The sequence below is a fragment of the Bos grunniens genome, chromosome 19 (assembly GCF_055505025.1).
Source record: "Bos grunniens cultivar Pamir isolate PY7600 chromosome 19, Bosgru_T2T1.0, whole genome shotgun sequence".
Classification (NCBI taxonomy): Eukaryota; Metazoa; Chordata; class Mammalia; order Artiodactyla; family Bovidae; genus Bos; species Bos grunniens.
The window spans coordinates 14,545,650-14,571,228 of NC_141183.1; the positions used below are offsets into that span (position 1 = coordinate 14,545,650).

General features: G+C 38.8%; 1 protein-coding gene across 1 annotated transcript in view; it reads left to right on the forward strand.

Moving 5' to 3' along the window:
• The first annotated feature begins 972 nt into the window (after positions 1-972).
• The window catches only part of SMURF2 (SMAD specific E3 ubiquitin protein ligase 2), a 114,301-nt gene continuing 89,694 nt past the window's right edge, over positions 973-25,579 (forward strand). Inside the window, exon 1 of the mRNA XM_086356919.1 lies at positions 973-1,517. Within this exon, the coding sequence (XP_086213045.1) occupies positions 1,466-1,517 (52 nt within the window). The 5' untranslated portion in view covers positions 973-1,465. The remainder of the gene's footprint in view (positions 1,518-25,579) is intronic.

Consider the following 25,579-nt stretch of genomic DNA (forward strand, 5'->3'; position numbering starts at 1 on the left):
CAAAACAGCACACAAAAAATCCTCCATGTATATATTTTTGCATGCATACATACAACTTTTTATTCTGCTTTTAAACTTTATTTGTAAACTCTTCCATATTATATGATCTTCGTAATTGCCACTTAAATGGGGGCATTAAAACCTATGCGGTTGATGTAATGAAATTCGCCATTAGGCTGTCAGCTTGTCTCCCTTTTGTTATTAACCGAATTTTGCAATAACATCTTCTGTACTATTATATCAAGAATAAATTCCTGAGTGCAATTACAGGGTCAAAGGGTAAGGTACATTTATTTTTATTTCATTTTCTATTTTTTTCCTCCTGAGATAACAAAATACAGTCCTGTATGAAAAGCTTTCATACATTGCTCTCGAAGGCTTATCTTGTTAATTATCCTTTAAGGCATTATCATCCGCCTATCCCTGCGCTACAGTTGAAAAAAAGAGCCCAAGCAGGCTGGTAACCTGATCTCGTTCACCAGGTGAGTCCTGGATGGAGGTGGAAACTACGCTACCAGGAGCAAAACACCCTTGGGGATTTGCCGGAACCTTCGGTGTGGGAAGAGCGTCTCCTGCCTCACTCCAGCCGAGGCTCACTCCGGACCGTAGCAGGTTCGGTTCTAACCGCTGGCCCCTGCCTCTCAGAGAAGCGCCCTGCACGCGGTGGGCGTCTAATAAAGGCAGCCTGTATTACGCGGACAAAAGCTTTCCCCTAAGCGGGTTGAACTCCAGGCCCTCCTGGCACCACAGAGGTCGGCGCCGCCACCCGGATCCTTTGCCCGCTCCTTCCTCAAGTTCTGCGTGGGACAGCAGGGCTCATCAGCCCTGACCGCCGCGCCCAGGCCGAAGCCAGGCCTGGCGCCTCCGCCCCCCGGGTGCTCCGCGCGCGGCCACCCAGGCCCCGCCCCCGGCCCCGCCCCGCACCATCGACCCCGCCCCCGTCTCCACCCCGCCCCCCGGAGCCGCTGAGTGGCGGCGGCGGCCCCAGGACCGGGTTTCCTCAGACAAGAGGGCGGGTGGAGGAGGAAGCGACCGAGCCCAGAATCCTGCTCCGGCGCCGCCGAGCACCGCCCGCCTCAACCGCCCGGCCCCGTCGGCTCCTGGGCCTCACCGAGCCGAGAAGAGGGAAAGGCAGAGGAGGCTGCGTGGAGGCGGCGGGGGCGCGGGCGGAGGCGGCGCGGCCGGCCGCGGCTGCCGCTTTGTTGTGCGGCCCGGGCCAAGGAAAGAGAAGTGGGAGGAGGGGGGAGCTCGGCGTCCCGCTCCCTCCGCGGCTCATGGCGACGACGCTCGGCACATCCGGGACCCTCCGGCCGTGGCGGCCGCGGCGCCGGCTGCTCGGGCCCCAGCCCCGGCCGCTGTGGTGACTGCGCCGCGCCTCGCCGTCGCCCCCGCCCCGCCCGCCGCCCGCCGGCCCCGGGCCCCGCGCCGCGGCCGCAGCCCCGCCGCCGCCCCCGCCGCCGGGGACATGTCTAACCCCGGGGGCCGGAGGAACGGGCCCGTCAAGCTGCGCCTGACAGGTGAGGGGGTTGGGCGGGCGGCCGGAGCCAGGCCCGGGCGGCCGCGGGGTGGGCGAGCCGGCGGGGGGTGCCTGTGGCCTTGAGAAGGGCCAGGGTCGCGATCAATGGTGAGTGGGAGGTCGGGGACGTGGGAAGGCCTAGTTCAGGGAGAGTAATTGCAAAACCACTCTCCCTCGTTGGGAAATTCTTAGAAAAGCCAAGGGTGAGTCGGGGGTCTTTTGTTGTTGTTGGGGGGGTCCCCCCGTTGGAATTCCAGGCGGATTTGAGGTCGAAAAGCCTTGGCCGAGAAGCACGACTCTCTCCCGGGGCGTCGGGGAGCAGCCCTTGGGCTGCTGCCCAGGTGGGGTCGTGGAGGGGATGAGGAGCTCCTGTGGCGGGGATTATTGAATCCGGCTGCTGACTGCGCGCAGTAAACACTCCTTAAAGATGGAGCGCTTAACGGGAGGGTGTGTGTGTGTGTGTGTTCCCCGGTTGTTAACTTGTTCGCCCACTTATGCCCGCGTGCAAAACCTTCCCTCTCGGCTGCCAGGCGCAGCAGCCGGTGCCACACACCTGAAACGCACGACTTTAGAGGGAAGGAGACCGAGGTTGACTTTTCCGGTGTGTCTGCCTGATCCGACGACTCGGGCTCGTTGTACCCTCTGTGTTTTGGAAGTGTTTGATTGTAGGGTAATATGTTTGGGGTTGTTCCTTGTAGGCCGCAGAACTTGTGTCTCACTTCTAACCTGCTTTAAAAACACACTTTTTCTGAGTCCCTTTCTAAGTTTGTGCTCAGAAGGACTTTGAAGCAAAGTTTTTCTCTCTCCCCATTCTCCTCCCCTTCCTTTTTCTAAATGGAAAAGAATGTCTGGAGGGGTTGCTGGATAGCAGACTTTTCTTACGAAGTGTTTATGATCCCAAGTGTGTTACATCTTTAATGTTACAAGTACGTTTTGTATATTCTTACATGGTCGTGTTACCCCATTTTAGGGAAAAATTACTTGGAGTTTGATACGTGTAAATGAAACCATTGTAATTCTGGCTTCATTATTTGCTGTTAATAAATTGTGCACGTTGATATTCGGATGTGTGATGAGAAAGATGACTTAGAGAATCTGTGTGTATGTGGGTGCGTGTGTAAGAATAAACTGTAATTATGTTTGTCTCCACTAGACTTTGAGATTTATACGGACTAATTTTGTAATTGAATGCTTGTATGTCACATCCCAGTCCACTGGCTGAACTTTCGAGATAAAAACTTGCAGTGAATTAGGTATTCGAGAATTTAGCCTGACTGTATGTTGGCTGCAATTTTTAAAATATATTACTTTTCATGACAGTTTTACTTTCTCTAGGGAATATTGCAAAGAATCATTAACTGAGTGGTTCTTAATGGAAAACCTGGATTGGGGGATGCCTGTCTCCCTTACTTCCCCCCATTCAGTTTCCTTATTTTCTTAATGAATCAATGGAAACCTTTATAAGGGATCTTTGTTGTTTTAGAGTTTATCTACTGCTGTTCCTCTGTGGAGTCAATCCTGTGTCAGTGATCATGGAAAGAACCTGTGATTCCAGGTGTGCAAAAGGCATCAGAAATAGGCTCCTGGCCACTTAATTCCTTCTAGGTTATATACACGATGAGAGCATGAGGGAGAAAACAGGGCTTTTGACTTTCTGCAGATAAAATGAGTTTGAGGTTTTTAGTGTAATTCAGATCTTAAAGTGTTTATCTGTGGTTTTCTTCCTGCATATGATACATTATAAAATTCATGAGTAAAGTCAGGAGAAAAGATTACACTTATTTTTTGGAGGGATAGGGAATACTGGGCTAAATCTATAGAGTAATTTTGTATTTTTAGATTTTTCTGAGGAATTTTAAATACACTTTGTCCCCTTAATTGTAAAAACAGTTTTAGATACTCTCAGTTTCTTAAAACCATTGGGAATTTGTCTCTGTCATATTTTAAGAGAAAACTATTTAAATATTAAGAATTTCGCCTTCTTTTTGGTTACGAATGGTAGAGTCCCTTCTGTTTTGCCAGGAAGGTTAATATGTATTTTTTCATTTTTGTCCACTTACAAATTAGATGGTATAGATTTTAACAAATAGATTTTAAGAGCTGGATTCAATTAGCAGCTTTTTAGGACATAAACATTAAAGAGTTAGATGGAAAAGATTGTTTTGACTGACTGGATAAATGACAGGGCTGTGTTTGATGTGCGTCCAGGAATTGGTCTGGAGCTGGTGCCCAACTTTTCAGTCCATCTTGAGAAGCCAAATAAAATATTTAACCTAGGCCTCATTTTGTTTAAAAAAAAAAAAAAAAGGTTGATTCTTTGTTAAGACCTTAAGAAATGTTTGGCATACCTTTATACTTAAGTGTTTAACAGTTCATTTAGATCTGGGTTCCATAATAGAGGAAAATTACTTAAAAAAAAAAAATGGGGGGAGCAAATCCCGTAGTGAATTTTTATTTGGATTACAGTATACTTGAACTGTAAGATGATGTAAAATAATTGTTCTTTGTTTTAATACCATATTAGTATTTTAAATTTATAGACTGTCTTTGATTCCAAGGTGCTTCATGAATTGTAGTTACTCAGTTATGTCCTTCATGGAGAGCTGCCACTTTACTGAAAGATGTAAACAGCTTTTGCTTGGTGTTTGTCACACACACACACACACACACCCCTCCCCCCATATATACATTCTCACATGTACACACGAACTGAAGGAAAAATATTTGAACCATGAGATCTCTGCACACAACAGATATTATACTTTTTCACATGTTATTCCTAAGACTACAGTCAACTAGCGAACTGTTTGATATTTGTTGATGTGAAGAAGGCAGTGCTAATTTGATAAGAAATTTGAAATTCCTCAGGTCATTGGTGGTTAGGATCTGATTTGGTCCATCAAACTACTACTTTTTTTTGTGACACATTAATACTTGATCATTAAAAAGGACTATATGGTAAAGCTATCAATTTCAACTAGTATTCATACAGAAAATTATAAAATGTAAATTCTTGTACATTAGACTTATGCATAGGCCTTTCTTATGATGGTTTGGATAGAAGATATTCTTTGAGGTAAAAAAATTGAGGGTAGTTTTTTATATTATTACTGTTTTTGAAAACCAAAGGCTGGAAAAAGCAGTTTACTATAGTTTCAAATATTTAAAAGTCTTAGATATGGAGAAATAACAGATTACTTCTCCAAAACATTTATTGTAGACCTGTTTGTAATTTAAATGTTTTTGTACACTGTTCCTTGTTATTAATTTATAAAATCCTAAGCAGTAATAACCTTGGCTATAGGTAAAGCAATATTAACTTTAAAAAAGTCTGATTTTACATATGCTGGTATCTTAATATTGTTTTATTGCATATTTTGTTGATTCAAAAATTTTAAAAATTGCAACTTGATTGTCATAGTTTCCTAAGTGGGAATGTGCCTGTACACCATAATGGTCTGTTCTATGGGTGTTAGTAATTTGAATGTCCCCAATTCATTTTTTTTTCCCCTTGGTGTCTGAGGATGAAGCCAGTGTAACTTAGCTCCTTCCTTTTCTCTTAAGTTTATCTCTTCCAGTCTAACCTTCAGGCAGGGACTGAAACTGCCAAGGTGCTTAATGTAGTTTGGTTTTCATTGGTGACTAAAGTGTGGATGTGTGTGTGTGTGTGTTTAAACATGGATTCTGCTTTTTTCCTGTTGATTGAACTGTAACTATCACAACATACTGACATTTATTTAGCGTATAATTTAGCATATTTAGTATACAACTCCATTTTCAAGGTAAGTGAAGGTCCATGCTTTAGCCCTGCAAGGTCTTTATTTTAGCCATTCTTGGTATCTTCCAACAATTTTGAAGGCTTTCAAAGATGTACTATGTCTTACTCTTCAAGTAGTCCGTCCTTAACAGAACTTAATATTTTATTTATGATTCAGTCCCAGGTGGCTCAGTGGTAAAGAATCCACCTGCCATGCAGGAGTTGTGGGTTCAATCCCTGGGTCAGGACAATCCCCTGGAGAAGGAAATGGAAGGAAATGGTATTCTTGCCTGGGAAATCCCATCTACAGAGGAGCCTGGCGGGCTCCAGTCCATGGAGTTGCAAAAGAGTCGGACATGACTTAGCGATGGAACAGTAACAGCAATCATTATGAATATGTTATTGTGCTGTTGTGATGTGTAGTACGAGGATGTCATCATAGTGTGTAGGGAGAACTGTTGGATTCTGGCTGTATGTTGCCCTGTTCTTACAGCTTTTTCTCTTTGCTCTCATTTTTATTGGTACTTTGTTCTAAGAATGCTAAACCTTTGAAATATATTGTTGTAATCAGCATTGTTATGTGTTTCTGTATAAGGGACATGTATTGAATGCTTATTAAGTGCCATATACCATATTAAGTTTACATCTATTATTACTTTTAATTCTCATACTCCAAGAGGTAGGAGAAACTTGGAGAGGTTAAGTACATGTCAGAGCCCAAGTTGTCTGTCTAGAGTGCCTGTTACAAACTTCTAAGATCTTGTGTGGAAAATAAAACAGTTTCTTTTATTTTGACTTACCCTTGTCCCTCGAAATCCTTGCTCATCTTTTAAGGCTCAACTCAAGGAACCCTTATCCATAAATTTCTCCTTGACCGGTGTTGACCTTTCCTCTGTGACTAAGAGGCTCTACCTCTAGCATCAGACCTAACTCACAGAAGGCAGTGAGTTGTCTCGAGTTATCTATGCTCAGTGAGTGTTGTCAATGCTGTAAACTCATGTGAAGGCAGAATCCTGTTTCAACATGGATTAAGAGCTTTCTGGCATTTTATTTTGAACGAATACTGGAGACATAGAAGTAATTCTGTGTATTTTTACATGTGTTGTTTATGACCAGTACACTGGGTGTGAGTGGCAAGAGATCAGGCTGTAGATTGGACCAACCCATTTTAGGACCTTGTTATATAGAAATTTTGCCAAGAAGTTCGATTTTACATTTTTTACAGTGGTGGGAACCATTGAAGGATTTTAAGCTTCGTATATTCGGTGTTTAGAAACGTCAGTCTTCAGGCAATAAGGATGGACTGGAATGGAAACTGTGAAGACTGATTTTAGGATAACCAGTTAAGAGAATGCTGTACCATCACCGTTGTTCAGGTTTTTTTCTTGTTTTAATTTTTATCTCTAAATTTTATTTCTATAGATAGTTGCTGTAAACATTTTGGTGTAGATAAAATATTTTTTTTAAGGGTTGTTTTCGTAGGATATTTCCATAGAGTGCTATTGCATTAAAGGGTGTGGATCTTTTTAGGTTCTTGATGACTTTTTTTCCTCAGGCTATTTCCTAAAAGAATTGTGCCTGTTTAGAGCGGCATTGAATAAATGTATCCCTCTTAATTTTCTATTATAAGAATTGGCTCTTGTTTTTTTTTTAAATGTTTGCTAACTTCATGACAAAGAGTATTTAACAGTTTCTTGTAAAGTTGAGTATTTTTCTGTTAAGTAATATTTCTCTTTGTTGACTTGTTTGGTCTTGTCCTAGATATTGGTTAGGCTCTGTGTGTTTTTCTTGGGTGATCTGCTTGAGAATTGAAAAAGGTATTAATCTGTTGTCATACTTGTTACAGACATTTCCCCTAGTCTGTTATTTGACTTTTAATTTTGATCATTTTTGGAAGAAAAGTGATTTTGAATAAATTTGTTACTTAAGGAGTCAAATTTGTCCAACTTTCCCTTGGTTTTTTCTGTCTTTTATACTTAGGGAAGCCCTTTTCTTCAAGAGGCTTAGTAAATATTTAAGTACATTTTATTTTAGTGTTTTTAAAAATGATTTAGGAAGACATTGCCCCCCGAATTGCTATTCAGTCATCTCCTCATTATTTGTTAACCAGTTCTTCCTTTTCATAGTGCTGTGATACCTTTTTGTTACGTTAATACGTTAGTTACAATGGATGCGCTCTTGTTCAGTGCCATACTCTTCATTATTATAGCTTATAATTTAGTTTAATATTCTCATTGTACCAGAAAAATTTTTGCTCTTCCAAGTTAACTCCAATTAAATGGTTAAATTTAAAAACAAATTCATTGATTGTGATTAGAATTCATTAATTTGGGAAAAGGAGGCATTTAAGTGTATTTCATTTTTCCACCTAGAAACTTTGAACTTTTGTTTATATTGCTTAGACTAGCTTAATAGTTTTCTTTCTATGTTTTAATGTAATTCCAGCTAATTTATATTTGTAACATATTCATTGTATTTTCTAACCTTAGTTATTGGTTTCTATTTAGGATTGCAGTCATATCTATTTTTGCTTGACTAGAGCGACTTTGCTGAACATTGAGCCTACTAATATTTCACTAGTGCGAGTTTTCCAGATATCAGTATTTGCCATTTTTAAAAAAATGTATGTATTTGGTTGCACCAGGTCTTGGTTGTAACATGTGGTATCTGGTTCCCTGACCAAGGATCAAACACTGGCCTCCTGCATTGGGAGCGTGGACTCTGAGCCCCTGGACCACTAGGGAAGCCCCGAGTATTTGGCATTTTTTACAGTTCAGTGTTAACACTAAATTTTTTTTCTTTCCGTTTGGAGTTTTGGACTAATATATGATTAATTGAACAAAGTGAAGAATTTTATATCAGTTTATTTTAGAATCACTTCTAAAGGCATTGACTTTTTAAAAACTGCATTTGATATGAATTTAGAACTTTCATGTGTCTTAAGTTTGGCAGTTTGGTCTGGTTTCTTATTAAAAATCCACAGCAGACATAAAACTTAGTTTTAAAATAAATACTGCTTTTAGGTAGGAATTCCTATGTAGATGATCGCACAAATTGCGTTTTTTCCTTCCCCAAAAGTTTCCTCCTGCCTCTTCACAGTCTTCTCCCATCTCCAGTCCTTGGCAACCACTGATTCCCTTTCTGTTGCTGTAGTTTTGTCTTTCCTAGAATTTTATATAAATGTGACAATACAGTATGTAGTATTCTGAGTCAGGCGTCTTTCACTTAGTGTAGTGCTTTTGAGGTCCATCCAAGTTGTGTATCAGTTGTTTGTTCCTTTTGTTCCAGAAGAATATTGCATTGTACACGCATACCCCATTTTATTTATGCGTTCACAAATATCCAGACATTGGTTTCCAGTTTTTTGCCATCATAAGTAAAGCCATCATAAAGGAAATTTGGGTACACCTCTCTTTGTGAACATGTTTTTATTTCTCTTGGGTAAATATTTAGGATCGTTGGATCATATGGTAAGTATGTGTTTAACTTAAACGACAAACTGCTAAACTGTTTTTCAAAGTTGTACCATTTTTGTTTTTCTGTCAGAAGCGTCTGAGAGTTCCAGTTGCTCCCGATCCTAGCCAGAGAGCTTTATTTAGCACTTGCTGTTGTCAGTCTTTGATTTTAACCATTCTAATTGATGTGTAGAGATAACGTAAGTGTAGTTTTAGTTTTAATTCCTTTACTGACCTACAGTGTTAGGCATCTTTTAATAGACTTACTTGTCATCTGTGTATCTTTGGTGAATATCTTTTCAAATCTTTTGCTCATAGTTTTAAAATTGGATTGTTTTCTTACTGAGTTTTGAGAATTCTTTTTGTATTCTGGATACAGATTCTTTATCAGATAAGTGTTTTGCAGATATTTTCTGCTAATATGCATGTGGCTTTTTCCTCCCCTTAATAGTGTCTCAAAGAGCAGAAGTTTTGAATTTTGAATAAGCCCTATTCATCAGTTTTTTTCTTTATGGTTCATGCTTTTTACGTCGAATATAAGAAATCTTTTCCTAATCCACAGTTCTAAAGATTTTCTATGTTTTCTTCTGCAATATTTATATTAGTTCTTACATTTCGGTCTGGGACCCTCCTAAAGTTAATTTAACTGTGATAAGCAAGGATCAGGTTCTTTTTCTTTTCTCTCACGGATGGCCAATTTTCCTCACACCACTTGTTAAAATGCTTTTGTTTCCTCCATTGAATTGTCTTGGCACCTTGCTAAAAATCAGTTGACAACATACATGTTCTCTTTCTGGACTCTATTCTGTTCCTTTTATTTAGCATTCTTTTCTTTGTAAGTTTATTGTTTATAATTAACACTTTCTTATTACTGTAGCTTTAACATATAAGTCTTCTGATATCACACATGGATTAAACTTTTTGGAAACATCTTGAAAACAGTTTAATAAGCATAATTGAGTCTTCAATGTAGGACCCCATAATGATTTAGAATCTTGTAATGGTCTGGAGCCATTATTTCATTTATTTAGTCAACAAATACTTATCAGTTTCTTGACATGTGTCAGACATTAATTTTTTAAATTCTATAATACCATGAACGGAAGTATAAGAAATCAGAATAAACCTGGGTTGGGCTCACTTTTCTTTTTAAAATTTGATTAAAAATCTTTTAAGAAGTTTATTATTTTTGTCTCTTACTGATGAAAGTGGATAACAATAAGCATGACTTAATAAAGTTTGCTATTTACAGCTACCAGCCTCTACAAATAATTTTTGGAAAAAGGTGGGATAAAAAATAAACATACCTAAAATGTGGCAATAGAAAAGAAGGATATAATTATAATTGTTTTGTTAAATGTGGGTTGAATTACATTTTAAAAAACTTATTCTATGAGCATTTTTCTATAAGACAAAAGAAAAACAATTTTTTATTGAAGTGTAGTTGATTTATCATGTTATGTTAATTTCTGCTGTACAGCAAAGTGATTCGGTTGTATATATATATATATATATTTGTGTGTGTGTGTGTATATATATTCTTTTTTCCCCTGTTCTTTTCCATTATGGCTTGTCATATACAGAGTATAGTTCTCTGTGTTATACAGTTGGACCTTGTTATTCATTCCATACATCTGCTAACTCCAACCTCCCACCCCTTCCCTCCCTCAGCCCCCTCCCCCGGCAGCTGTGGGCCTGTTTCTGGTTGGTAAATGAGGTTCATTTGTGTCGTATTTTAGATTCCACAAGTGAGCATTATGGTATTTGTCTTTCTGGTTTACTGGTAATCTCTAGGTCCATCCATGTGGCTGCGAATGGCATTATTTCATTCTATTTTAATGGCCGAGTTGTATTCCATTGTATATGTGTACCACATCTTCTTTATCCATTCATCTGTTGATAGACATTTAGGGTATTTCTGTGTATTGACTACTGTGAAGAGCACTGCTATGAACATTGGAGTGAGTGTGTGTATCTTTTTGGATTAGGGTTGTAACTGGTTATATGCCCAAGAATGGGATTGCTGGATCATACGGTAATTCTATAATTTTACTTATTTATTGGCTGTGCTGAGTTTTTAAAAGACTCAATAGTTGTGGCACATGGGCTTGGTTGCTCTGTGGCATGTGGGATCTTCCTGGATCAGGGATTGAACCTGTGTCTCCTGCACTGGCAGGCGGATTCTTTAGTGCTGAGGTACCAGGGAAGCCCTCATATGGTAATTTTATTTTTAGCTTTCTGAGGAAGCTTTATACTGTTTTCCAGAGTGACTGTACCAATTCACATTCCTACCAGTGGCGTAGGAGGATTCTCTTTCCCACATCCTCTCCAGCATTTGTTATTTGTAGAGTTTTTAATGATGACGATTCTGACTGGTATGAGGTGGTATCTCATTGTAGTTTTGATTTGCATTTCTCTAATAATTAGCGATATTGAGCATCTTTTCATGTGCCTCTTGGCCATCTGAATATGGAAGAAAGTTTTATTAAAATATGAACAGACTTTTTAATTTAACCACAGTGTATTCCTGGAAACTGTCATAAAGCAGACATCTACAGTGTAGACCTATTTACTGTTAAGGTTGGAGGCAGTTGGGAATGTTGTGGAATGTATAGAACTTGGAGCTAGGAAATTTGGGTTCAAATCTTAGTTATGCCACTGATAAACTTTGTATCTTTAAGCAAATCTCTTATTCTCTTGGTGCCTCTGCTTTTTAGTTATAAATACACATTTTAAATGACAGTGTTATTTATTTTAGGATCCTGCTAGATAAGAAATAATGTATGTGAAAAATACTATTCAAGCTGTATTCAAGTATTATGTTAATATATTTTGACATTTTTATCCAAAGATTGAGTTTTGTTTTTAATTAATTTTTGTTGGAGTACAGTTGATTTACAGTATTGTGTTAGTTTCTGCAGTACAGCAAAGTGAATCATTTATATGTATACATATATCCCCTTTTTTTAAGATTCTTTTCCCATTTAGGTCATTACAGAGTATTGAGTAGAGTTCCCGTGCTATACAGTAGGTTCTTTCTGTTTATCTATTTTTTATATATACTGTGTGCAAAGATAGTGTTTTAAATAGTCATAACAAATTATATGCTGTTTTATAGGAGCAAGTACAACATTAAAGAAGTAAAGGAGCTTGGGAGAATAATTTGAATGGCTTAGGGTTTTGGAGATGGGAGAACTGGTTCTATCCACATCTTCAATAACTTTTTGCTAGTACTTTCAAAAATTGCCTGTAGTTTCATCTCTTGCCAGTAGGTGGAGATATTTCTGCACAGGTAGATATCAACAGTGAGTAAAAGAAACTTGTAAAACTGAAACTCAAAGTTGTAAATAAGAGTTCTTAAAGAGAGTTGGAGAATTAGAAACTATCAAAGATGATGCTGGCTTCTAGTGGAAATCCATGCTTTAGGATAAACTTCCTTATATAAACTGTATGTTATGTTATTAATATATGTATAGGAAGAATGCATGCATGTGTGTGAAGTCACTTCCGCCGTGTTCCACTCTTTGCGACCCCGTGGACAGGAGCCCTCCAGGCTCCTCTGTCCTGGATTCTCCAGGCAAGAATACTGGAGTGGGTTGCCAGGCCCTCCTTCAGGGGATCTTCCTGACCCAGGGATTGAACCTGCGTCTCTTACGCCTCTCTCATTGGCAGGTGGGTTCTTTTCCATTGGCATCACCTGGGAAGCCCCCCAAATTATTTTTGTTATATTAGAATTGCAAACATTGGTAGTTAATTCATTTTTTATTTTTGTATGATCTTATGTCATCAGGCTTTAACTTTCTCTTGTGAAGTAGAAAACTTACTGATTGGTTATTCAGAGTCATATGAAGTTAATTCTATAAATAAGGTTGAAAGAACTTTTTTAAAATTGAGTTTTGTAAAGGAAGAAGAATGAAAAAGATTTTTTAACGTAAAATGGTATTTGATATGTTCAAAATACCATGTCTGACACAGTACTTGATACATAGTGTATCTTCGGTAAATATTTGTGAATTCAAGAATGATGAAATTGAAAAAAATGCTTAGATGGTTTAAGAGGACTTCATTTGAAACAAATAATAGACTCTCTTTTTGTGATGTTATTACTGAATTAACTGATGTTTGTGCCTTAATAAATTTTGAGTGTTAAGTTATAAAGATAGAGGACTGAAGTACTCATTTAGGTTTGTATTTGACTTAATGAATAGTAATCTTTTACCATCCTCTGCAAAATTTACTTCTCTACAAAGTGAAGATCAGTCTGATATTCAGTACAAAAGATTTGTTTTTGCAGTGTCATCTAAGAAATTCACATGTATAACAAGTCTGTCAGTGTTAGGAAGATAATTTTTCAGAACGCTATAGTTTTAACTTGTTCTCATTTGTTATCTAATTTAATTGCTATTCAGATCCTGACTGTAGGTATTCTAAATCAATGAAAGTGAAATATAGTCTTTTACCTAATGAAATTTATTTTCTTGAATCTTACAAAGAGAATAGTAATAGATTTTTTTGAGGGAACAATTGGTACAACTTTTGAAGTCCATAGAGATAAGGCTGGTTGTACCAAGTCTTTCATAATAAAATATGAATCCTTATACATTTTAGTTTTTTATTTCCTGTATATGTGTATGTGTGTGTTAGTGGCTTAGATGTGTCCAGCTCTCTGCAACCCCATGGACTACATGTAGCCCACCAGGCTCCTCTGTCTATGGGATTCTCCAGGCAAGAATACTGGAGTGGGTTGCCTTTCCTTCTCCAGGTGATCTTCCTGACCCAGGAATTGAACCTGGGTCTCCTGCATTGCAGGCAGATTCTTTACCATCTGAGCTATAGGGCAGTCCCTTCTATTTCTTAGTTGTTTTGAAATTTTTAAAATTTAGGTAGATAGGAAAGCTTCAGATCAGATCAGTCGCTCAGTCATGTCCGACTCTTTGCGACCCCATGAATCGCAGCACGCCAGGCCTCCCTGTCCATCACCAACTCCCGGAGTTCACTGAGACTCAAGTCCATCGAGTCAGTGATGCCATCCAGCCATCTCATCCTCTGTCATCCCCTTCTCCTCTTGCCCCCAATCCCTCTCAGCATCAGAGTCTTTTCCAATGAGTCAACTCTTCGCATGAGGTGGCCAAAGTACTGGAGTTTCAGCTTTAGCATCATTCCTTCCAAAGAAATCCCAGGGATGATCTCCTTCAGAATGGACTGGTTGGATCTCCTTGCAGTCCAAGGGACTCTCAAGAGTCTTCTCCAACACCACAGTTCAAAAGCATCAATTCTTTGGCACACAGCCTTTTTCATAGTCCAACTCTCACATCCATACATGACCACAGGAAAAACCATAGCCTTGACTAGACGAACCTTTGTTGGCAAAGTAATATCTCTGCTTTTCAATATGCTATTTAGATTGGTCATAACTTTCCTTCCAAGGAGTAAGCGTCTTTTAATTTCATGGCTGCAGTCACCATCTGTAGTGATTTAGGAAAGCTTAGGTAGTGAACTACTCTTTTTATTATTTTAAAATAGATTGGTGATGTTATTTCGAGTTTTTCTGATTTCCAGTTTAGTTATCTTAAATCTTTTTTCTCTAACTAGAGAGGGGACTTGGAATGGTGATGAAATACTTATGCATCCATTCCGTGATCACTTTTGAGCGTCTTACATGCACCTTACTTACCCTTAGGGATAGGTTTTGGGATTTCAGGAAGAGTTTGGATCCTCGTCTTGCTTTCAGGGAACCTACAGTGTAAACAAGCAGAGACAAGACTTGATGGATGAAGTAACTGAACAGTTAATGCTAGAGTTAATGGTACATGCAATGAGGGTAAAATAAAAGAATGAAAACCTGTGGGTATTTTTGAGGGAGTTCAAGGGAGCTCAGTTTTTAGATTCTAAAGTTGATTAGCTTTTTATATTTTCTTCCATTCTCTTTACAAAAGAAAGGCACATCTTTTGACTATCCCAAATAACATCGTCCTGGGTTAAGAGGCTTTCCAGGCCACCTAAGAGACAAGTTGATATATTGATGAGGTTGTTGGGAAGGCAGTGACTCCAATGAGTGACACCTTTTTTACAAGTCATATAGTTTCAACCCTTTAATTTAATTTAGGGACTCGATCAAGTTGCTAGTTGATCATTAAAAATTTTTTTTCATAAAAATAAGCTTTCTTAGCAGTTGAATTTATAAAAATGAAAAGTTGAAATAAAATATTTTCAACAAACATTCATTGATAGACACATGAATGAATTAAAAATAAAACCTCATCCATCTTATGAAATGATGTATCTCTGATTCTTCTTTTCCTCATCTCCTCCCCCCCCACTTTTGAATAAGTGTGTGTGTGTGTGTGTGTGTTAGTCTCTCAGTTGTGTCCGACTCTTGGTGACCCCATGGATGTAGCCCACCAGGCTCCTCTGTCCAAGGAATTCTCCAGGCAAGAATACTGGAATGGGTTGCCATTTTCTTCTCCAGGGGAACTTCCCGACTCAGGGATCAAACCTGGGTCTTCTGCATTGCAAACAGATTCTTGACCATCTGAGCCACCAGAAATAATTGGTTTGTTCTAATTAGGATTCAGGAAAGGTCTATACATTGTATTTGGTTGTATGTCTAAAGTCACTTTTAAAGTATAGGCCCATTGCCCCCTGCTCAGCTTTCTTTTTTGAATTTACTTATAGAAACCAGATCTATTAAATACTTTCATCTAAGAACTCTATATGATTTGCTTCTAGCCTTGTTTCCCATCATGCCTGTGTTCCATCATATGCCTATATTCCACGTTCTGAATTCCTCCTCTTTTCCTGTTCTTCACGTTTTCTCATATCTCCCAAATTTTGATGGTACTGTTTACTGAGACACTATTACAATTACAATATTTTCTTCCTAACCTAGTTGCTCTGCCCAGTCTACTAGGCTTTTAAGACAGCCGAAGCATTATCTCCTCTGAGAAGTCATCCCAGACTTTCCCACTTTGAGTTAGGTGCCCCTCTCTAATAGTTAGGGTCCTGATAGAGACAAATAACATTCTCACAAAAGGTGAAGGAGAATGTCCTTAAGAGATTACTTAGAATGAATGGGCAGGATTAGGGGAATCCAGCTAGGAATGGTGCAGCACGTTGGGACTAGCAGTGATGGGAAGTGGCATCGTCTTTGAGCAAGAAAGGGAAAGGGAGAGAGTAGTCATGGGAACCCAGAGAGACCCTTGCTGTTGCTTCTCATTTACTGAACCCACTTTGAAGGTGAAGGGTGAGCGAGGCCAGTTAATATAGTCCATAAATGTCAGCCTCCTAGGATACTATGTGCTAATTAAAGGATGGAGAATGATCTGAAGGAGCAAATAGAAATATACAGAACACCCTTATTTATATTCCTATAATACGTTAGCATACTCCATTGCATCATTTATTATATTGACTTAAAATTCATTGGTTGTATTGATGTTTTCCCCATAGCACTGTGAACTCCTCTCTGTAGCTGTGAGCTAGCTCTTACTCATATTTGTCTACCCACAGTGCTTATTAGATATTTGTTAAGTTTAAGGAAAGCGATGAATAAGATACGTAATTTAAAAGATCTGTTCTACTTAGTGGTAATGTGTTGTTGATTCTTAGTTCAGAAGAGTAAGTCTATAATTTTTGCTTTGTTTGGCAGTTTTGATGCTTCTGCAGTAATTGACTTACTCATTTTGATTGAAGAAAGGCCAGGGATTAATTTAGGCCATAATAGATAACTTCTGTATTTAGAAGGATTATAATAGAAGACTGATTTGTCTGAACTCAGTGGCATGGTAAGTGTATTTATGTACCTTCTTTTGCTATAGGAGAATTATGATGCAGGGAAAGAATCTGTAGAGGCTGTAAGGCCATAAAATTATATTGATTTCAGGTAGACTATGCCTTACTTATTATTAGACTTTCTCTGGGTTATTATGTAGCTTTTTCAAGTCTCTTAAATGAAAGCTGGTCTCTATATAGAAAGTGCACCCTCGTTGCTAGCCAAATTCTTTCCCTCCCTCCAGTTAGTTGAACTAATTATCATCTATTTTCTATAAAGGCTTGTTAGAATTGCTGCATAAAAAATTACACCAAAACGTAAAGGCCTAAAACAAGCAGTAATTTTATTCTCTCTCATGATTTCTGTGGGTCACAAGGTTGGAAAGGGCTCTGTTGGGTGGTTTTGGCGCAGGGTCTGTCATGTATTTTTATTCAGATGGTGGCTGAAACTGGAATAACTGGTGACTGGCTGGGCATTTATCTCTCTTCAGGTCATTTGCAAGTCTTTCCATGTGGTTTTCAGTGTAACTGCTAACATGACTGGCTCAGGGTACCAGAAGGAATTGTCAGGAAACAAGGCGGAAAGCTCCATCTTCTTTTCTGACTCAGCCTTAGAAAGTCCTTGTTGCATTTTATTGGTTACAAGCAAGTTACTTACAAGCTCTTCTAGATTCCAGGGGAAAGAGCATTGACTGTATCTCTTGATGAAAAAATAGAAGAAAAGAATTTACAGTCATTTAAAAAGTTGTTATAGGGGACAGTGGTGGCAGCCTCTGCTGCTGCTACTTTTGGTTTTTGGATTGGACTCCATGCTCTTTGGTATCCTAATCTGATACTATTTTCCAGCATTTATAATTGAGTTATGTCCTGCCTTTGAAGTTTCCAGGAATTTTATTACAGAGAACTTAACAAATGGCATAGAAATTTTCAACAGTTTCTAAAAGAGTTAATGATAATTTGCTATGGTAATTTGTTATTAATAACCAAAATAAAATTTCTATGTAGGATAAAGATACTTGGTGGAAACAAGCAGACTGGTAAGAAGAAAGAAGGCAGATACTATTTGAATAAAATAATTTATGAAAATATGTGAATTAAATTATTTAATTCTTTGGAATGAGTTTTATATTGAAAAAATATTGTAGTTCAGGGCTAAAAATCAAAGAGTTTTGGTGCTCTTTCATCAGGTCTGCATTGTTTTTCTTTAAACCTTTTATAATTAATTCTCCATGGAGCAGTTCCATTAAAAAATGTAAATTGGATTATTTTACTCTCCTGCTTAAACATTCCAGTGGTTTTCCATTATACGTTGAATGAAATAGATGTTATTTTACACAAGATCCTGTATAATCTGGCCCTGTCTCTCCTTGGCTCATTATGCTTTAGTGACTTTAATTGTGTTTTGATTTCTTGAAAGGACCAATCTCTTTCCCTCCTGAAGCAAACGCGCCCACCCTTTTTTTTTTAGTAATCTTCTTTCTCTAGTTACTTATAATTTTTTTCTGTGTCAGTTTATCATTTCAGAGAGTTCCTATATACTCGAATTTCTACCTTTGCTATTCTCTATCATAGTATCCTGTTAACTTCAGAGCACTTGCTGTAATTTATTTTCATATTTACTACTTTTTCATATTTATTCATATTTAAATTTATTCATATTTATTCATATTTAAATATTTATTGTCTTTGTAAAAATGTTAAATTTTAGATTAGTTTTAGATTTACAGAAAAATTGTAAGATTTTTCACTTTCTATATATTCCCTATCCAGTTTCTTATATTACTAAGTAATCTTACGTATGTTACATTTGTCACAATTAATGAATCAATAATGAGACATTATTTTTAACTAAATTCCATACTTTATTTAGATTTCCTTAACCTTTATCAGTACCGGATTGGAAGCTCCTACAGGGCAGAGACTGAGTGTGTTTCATTCACCTAGAATAATACTAAACACTTAGGAGTTACTCTGTAAGTATTTCTTGGAAGACGTACTACCTGAAAGATGTTTTAGAGTTTATGGTCTAACCCCTTTCCCGTTTTGCGTGAATAACTCGCTCAGGGAAGTCATGTGTGTCTTCTCTAAGTCTGTGGCTAGTTGGCAGTACCAAAGTCTCCAGGGCCATACTAGAAACCACATCTTGTGATGTCTAGTTTGCTATGTTTAGAGGTGAGTTTACGATCCCCTGGAGAAGGGAAAGGCTACCCACTCCAGTATTCTGGCCTGGAGAATTCTGTGGACTGTATAGTCCATGGGATCGCGAAGAGTTGAACACGATTGAGCGACTTTCACTTACTGTGAAACCAATGATGCTTAACTTTCAGAATTCTATCTGAGGTCCTGGGAGAGACGCTGGCAGTTGAGTTCACATGATCACTTTAAAAAATTGTTTTATTAGTATATATTATATATACAGAAAAAGTGCCAAAAATTTTAAGTTTGCAACTTAAGACTTTTCACAAGCTTAACACTCCTATATAAGCAATGCCCAGATCGAGATACAGTATTTTCTGTACATTGTCACACAGTTATGAAGTTGCAAAGCTATCTTAACCACAAGCAATTAAGGTCATTGTCTCTCTTTACACTGATTTGCCTTCTATCATGCTTCTCCCTCCTTATGTTAGTGGCACTGGAATGGCTGTAGGCAGTTTGAGCACCTGGTTATGGGGAGACTGACCTGGGGATACATTTAGTTGGGTTTTAGCGGGATAATGTTTATGGGTAGTCTCTCAGTCTCTTCATATACAGTCAAGGTATTGCTAGCCATCCTAGTACAAAGTTGCTGCTGCTGCTGCGTCGCTTCAGTCGTGTCCGACTCTGTGTGACCCCATAGACTGCAGCCCACCAGGCTCCCCCGTCCCTGGGATTCTCCAGGCAAGAACACTGGAGTGGGTTGCCATTTCCTTCTCCAGTGCATGAAAGTGAAAAGTGAAAGGGAAGTCGCTCAGTCGTATCCAACTCTTTGCGACCCCATGGACTGCAGCCTACCAGGCTCCTCCGTCCACGGGATTTTCCAGGCAAGAGTACTGGAGTGGGGTGCCATTGCCTTCTCCGAGTACAAGGTTAGTGTCTAGGACCACCACACGTTGTGTTAACTCATTTGACATCGTGACATAAATGTGCAGTCCTAGAGATGGTGTAGTGACCTGAGTATGTCCCATGGCATCTAGCACCTGAAGTATGAGGTTAGTGGAGGAAAAATAAGGTTTGATGCCAAAAGGCCAGTTCGTGAAAAACTCTTCTGAATCTTAAAGCTTCATATGAAAGAGAATAGTTAATAATTTCCCCAAGTTTGGCCACAGTCCTAAAAGTTTACATAACATTACCAATAATGGCCCTGTGCTAAAAGAAACTTTTTCTAAGTTTTATAACAGCAAAAAAATGTGCTCAGCTATGCTAGAGACAGGATTGAATTATTTTTGTGTTATCTCTATAGAAAATGACATTATAAAACTCATGGGAAAGTGTGGTATTGGCATAAGGGTTGACATAATAGGTCCATGGAATAGAATTGAGAGTTCATAAATAAACTCATATATCTGTGGTCAGAGATCAGACTTGTGGTTGCCAAGGCGGGGTGGGGGGGATAGGGGTGGACTGTGAGTTTAGGGTTGGTAGATGCAAACTTTTAACATTTAGAGTGGATGAACAGCAAGGTCCTGTTGTGTAGCACAGGGAACTATATCCAGTCTTTCTGGATAAACCATAATGGAAAAGAATATTAAAAGAATATACATATAAAATTGAGTCAGTTTGCTGTACAGCAGAGGTTGGTACAACAATGTAAGTCAGCTATACTTCAATAAAAAACACACCAACACAAAAAATGGGGAAAGGACTTGAATAGACATTTCTCCAAGAAGATGGACCAGTGAACAACAAGCCTGTGAAGACTTGCTCAATATTGTGAGTCACTAGAGGGAGATGCAAATCACAATGAGATACCATTTCACACCCATTAGAAGGACTGTAATAAAAAGTGGGAAGAGGACAAGTGTTGGCAAGGATTTTCATACATTGTTGGTGGGAATGTAAAAGTGGTTCAGCCACTGTGGCAAAATTTTGGCAGTTCCTTAAAAAAATTGAACATGGAATTACCATGTGACTCAACAATTCCATTCCTAGCTGTGTAACTAAGAAAATTGACAGCATGTGTTCACACAACAACTTGTACACAAATTTTCATTGTAACATTATTCGTAATAGCCAAAGTAGTTGGGTGGGAACAACCCAAATGTTCATTAACTGATGAATAGATAAAATGTGGTGTATCTGTATAATGGAATATTATTCAGCTCGAAAAGGGAATGAAGTACTAATACATGTGCCACCGTGGATGAACCTCAGAGAGGGTATGCTGAGTGAAAGAAGCTTAGACACAAAGGGTCACACATTGTATGACTCCAGTTGGAAAATCTTTGAAGACATAAAGTAGATTGGTGGTTGACAGGGGAGGGGAGAATTGGGAGTGACTTCTCTGGTGTGTTTTCTTTCTGGAATTAGATCATGGAGGTGGTTGTGCAGCATTAGGAACATCGCACAGTTTAAAATGGTGAATTTTATATTAAGTGACTACTGCTGCTGCTGCTAAGTCGCTTCAGTCGTGTCCGACTCTTTGCGACCCCCGAGACGGCAGCCCACCAGGCTCCCCCGTCCTTGGGATTCTCCAGGCAAGAACACTGGAGTGGGTATGTGACTCCTATCTCAAAACAAATTGTAGAAAATCCCCTGTCCCATGGGAAGAGGTACTCAGTGAGTATGCAGCCAAAAAAACTAGGAAAAAAAGATTTTCTAAGGTTGTCAGTTAACAAAAGTATTCTTTTCTGGCTTTTATAATGTTTGATATTTGTCAGCTTGTTCAAATTTATGATTTCTCATTCAAAATTGAATACTTACTTTCATACCTAATTTTGTATTCTTACTCTAAAATGGGGCCCCCAAACTGTATGAACCCCAGGCTCCAGAAAACCTGGATGCCCCTGGATGTATATTAGCATCAAATAAAAGTGATTCAGGTACTGTGCTGTCTTTTTAAGCATGGGGGATTGAGCAAACATTTACTTCTGTTCTTTCCCAAACCCCATTCGGTGATAGTAAATGGGTAAGAGCAAAAAGAACAGAAGAGGAGAGGGCAAATAGTGATGTCAAAATTTGGGGGAGATGGAAAAGGGTTGGAGCAGGTAATTTAGCTGAGAATGTAGAATATAAAGTAGTTGCAGAGGATGTGCCAGATCCTTGCCGTATTCCAGCTACCTTATATCCGAGATCTCATGAACAGACTCATGGGTTGGGGGCACGAGGTTTCTTTGGGGGGTGTGGATGAGATGTGAGGCTGAAAACGAGAAATGATTTAATATCTGTCAAAGGTTCTGTATTTCTGTATGTTATTCCAGGCAGCCTGGTGACTGTTCTTCCTCAATCCTCAGAGAAAGTTAAAGACATTTTGTGGAGAAACTTAACCAGATTGACTCCAAGCATCAGGCATGCCTGGTAGTGTGGAAGGTTAGGGACGGGAGAAATGCTCCCCTGAAAATGAGGGGACCGGCAACCCTTTTTCCCAGCCCCCCTGTACTGCTCAGCTCCACGAACACTAGCACCCAGTTAAATCTTTTCCCCTTTATGAAGAGGTCTTCTCTGGAAAATATTTGACAGCTCCTGAGAAAGCGCTGATAAATGCTGATATTCAGAGAGTCTAATGAAGAAGCCCGGTCTCCCTGCTAGACGCCTTACAGTGAAAGTTGTCAGTTGCGTGGTGGGGGAGAAGGGCCTCAGCACTCCTTAAACTGTCACTTGCACGTGGAGAATTAGAAGCGGCACTGACCTCTCAACGGCAGTATCAGAGCTGAGAAGGTGCCTTTGGAATTCTGAGGAAAGAGAGGACTTCTAGCCTAGAACCATTTGCTCATCAAGTATGAAGGCAGAATAAAGCTGCGTGTTGAGGCATGCCAGATCCCCCCCAATTTTTCCTGCTTAACCTTTTTTAGGAAGCTACTGAAGGATACGTCCATCAAAGTGAGGGAACACACTCTAAGGGACTGACACGTGGTGCTGTGTGCCCGTGTGCACACAGGGGAGGCAGGGAGGGAGGGGAGTCGGGGAACCTGAAGTCCAGGGACGGAGACTCTGGGAGCTATCCAGCTTCTTGGAAGAGGGGCTGTGTCGGGACTCTTGTTTATAAACAAAAGCCAAACTTGTAAAAAAAATAAAAATAAAAAGTTGCCAATGACAGACTTTATCAATTTTTTTAGTGTTTGACAATTTTGTAGGTAAGAGACATGGCACGTTTAAAGAATTTTGAGCTTGATAGTCTTTTGTTAGTCCCGTTGATCACTTTTATTTGTCAGATTCTTTTTTCTTTGCTTTTGTCAATTACCTTACGGCTTTATTGCTAAAATACTTGCTGATGGAAAACACCCAAGTTTCAGAGCTGACTGAGAACCGATCTCTAAAATTACCTTTAACCTGGGACAGGTAGACCTTTAAGAAGTTTTTTAGGTATGAATAGGCTACAAGGATATTTTGTATAACATGGGGAGTGTAGCCCATATTTTATAGTAGCTATAAGTGGAGTATAACCTTTAAGAATTGTGAATCACTGAATTGTAAACCTATAGCTTACATAACGCTTCCCTGATGGTTTAGCAGGTAAAGAATACGCCTGCAATGCAGGAGATGCAGGAGACTTGGGTTCAATCCCTGGGTCAGGAAGAGCCCCTGGAGGAGGAAATCGCACACCACTCCAGTATTCTTGCCTGGGAAATCCCGTGGACAGTGGAGCCTGCCGGGATGCAGTGCAAGGGGTCAGACGTGACTGAGCATCTGAGTATAGCACAACTTATTATACAGCAACTATACAGCAATAAAGAAAAAGTGACTAACTTAAAATAATGAGACATTTCAAATAGTCCTCATCATTATGAAGAATAAAATTTTGTATTTTGTACTTTTTGTGAAGGGAAAAACTGAGAAAAATAAAAATTCTGGGAACATTTTTAAAAGATTAAATGGTGCATCTCACACACATTTTATAATTTTTTGAGGTGGGGCAGTTGTTGAATGAATGTTTAGGGAGACAACTTGGGTTGTTTAATTTACTGTGTTGAATTTTTTCTGGAATGTAAATCTCCTTTTCTGTCCTGGTTAGTAATATCTTAATGATTGTTTCGGGGTCTTGTATTCTTGTAGTTTGAATGTCAATTTGAATACATTTTAGCATTGAAGCCTTAAGTAAGTGTAGGGTAGAACACACATTCCTGTGTGTGTGTTAGTCACTCAGTCGTCTCCCACTCTTTGTGACCCCAGGCAAGAATACTGAAGTGGGTAGCCTATATAGTCTGTGGGGTTACAAATAGTTGGACATAGCTGAGCAGCTAACACATTCCTAAGCTTTTAGTTGATTTTGGAAATAAAACTTAAGGACTAGCGTATCTTTCTGTGACTTCTCTCTTAAGCAACTACTGAGTTTTAGGCTGTATTTTGTCTCTTACTAGGCTGAAACCCCTTTGGGGGCAGGGACTTTGTATAATTTGCATCAAGCATATAAGGAGAAATCTAAGCTTATTTATTAAATAATCAGTCCTAGGTTTAAGTCCAAGTAGGATGTGTTGTTAAGGTTGAGATTATTGTCAGTTTGTAACATTGTTTAAGAAAAACTGATTATAAAGTAATTCAGAAACATTTTAGAAATTTAGAAAATCACTGTTTAGAAAAATAAATCATTACTCACATTACCTTACATTTTGGAATTATATTGAAACAATTTCTTTTTTTAATAGTATGTGGCTCAGAAATGTGTTTTAGTGGGACTATTACTTTCTTTTTCTAAGATCAAAAAAAAATTATATTGATATGCGGTCAAGGACTTTCTTTGCCCTTTTTCTCTATTAAAAGGTTTCAAACTTCGCTACACAGTAAGGAGAAGAAAGATCAGAGTTGCCTTGGGGTAGTTATTTGGCTTGAACCTTGAAGAAACAGGACTTAGGACTTGGGAGTTCCTTGGTGGTCTAGTGGTCTTGGTGCTTTCCCTGCTATGGCTGGATTCAGTCCCTGGTCAGTCAACAGAGATCCCGTAAGCTCTGCTGTGAGGCCAAAATTTGGAGGGGAAAAAAAAAAAAAAAAGACTTAGGATTTGGTCTGGTATTGTGATTGATTTTGAGGCATCTTGAAGAAACAGGTTGTTACTCAGTTTTTCTCTCTCTTATACATGATTTTTAGAAGTTGAAAACATTGAGTAAGCTAAATGTATATGCATGGCAAATTGTACAGAAGACTGTACAGGGAAATGATTAATTTCCATCTGCTCCCTAAACAGTTTCTTTTTTAAAAACTTGAACTATAGTTGATTTACAGTGTTGTGTTAGTTTCAGGTGTAGAGCAGAGTAATTCAGTTTTATATATATATATATATGTACATACACACACACACACTTTTCCAGAGTCTTCTCCATTACAGGTTATTATGAGATACTGAATATAGCTCCTCTTGCTATGCAACAGGTCCTTGTGCTTATCTGTTTTATATGTACTAGTGTGTATCTGTTACTTCCAAGCTCCTCATTTTCCCTTTTCTCCCCTTTCTCTTTGTTAACCGTAAGTTTGTCTTCTGTGTCTGTGTCTGTTTCTGTTTTGTTTCTGGCTGTTTACGTGACTTGTGGGAATCTTAGTTCCCCAAGCAGGGATCACACGCAGGCCGGGCAGTGAAAGCAGCGAATCTGGACTGCCAGGGAACTCCCGGCCTCTGTTCTGTAAATAAGTTCATTTGAGTCATTTATGATTCCACGTGTACATGATATATGATATTTGTCTTTCTCTAATTTACTTCACTCGGTATGATCATCTATAAGTTCATCCATGTTGCTGCAGATGAACCTTTCATTCTTTTTTTTTTAACAGCTGAGTAGCATCACGCTGTATGTATGTACCACATCTTCTTTATCTGTTCTTCTCTCAGTGGACATTTAGGTGCTTCTGTGTTTTGGTTATTGTAAATAGTGCTGCTGTGAACATGTTTCTTTTCGAATTAGTTTCTTTTTCTTTCTGGATATATGCCAGAGTGGGATTGCTGGAACATACGGT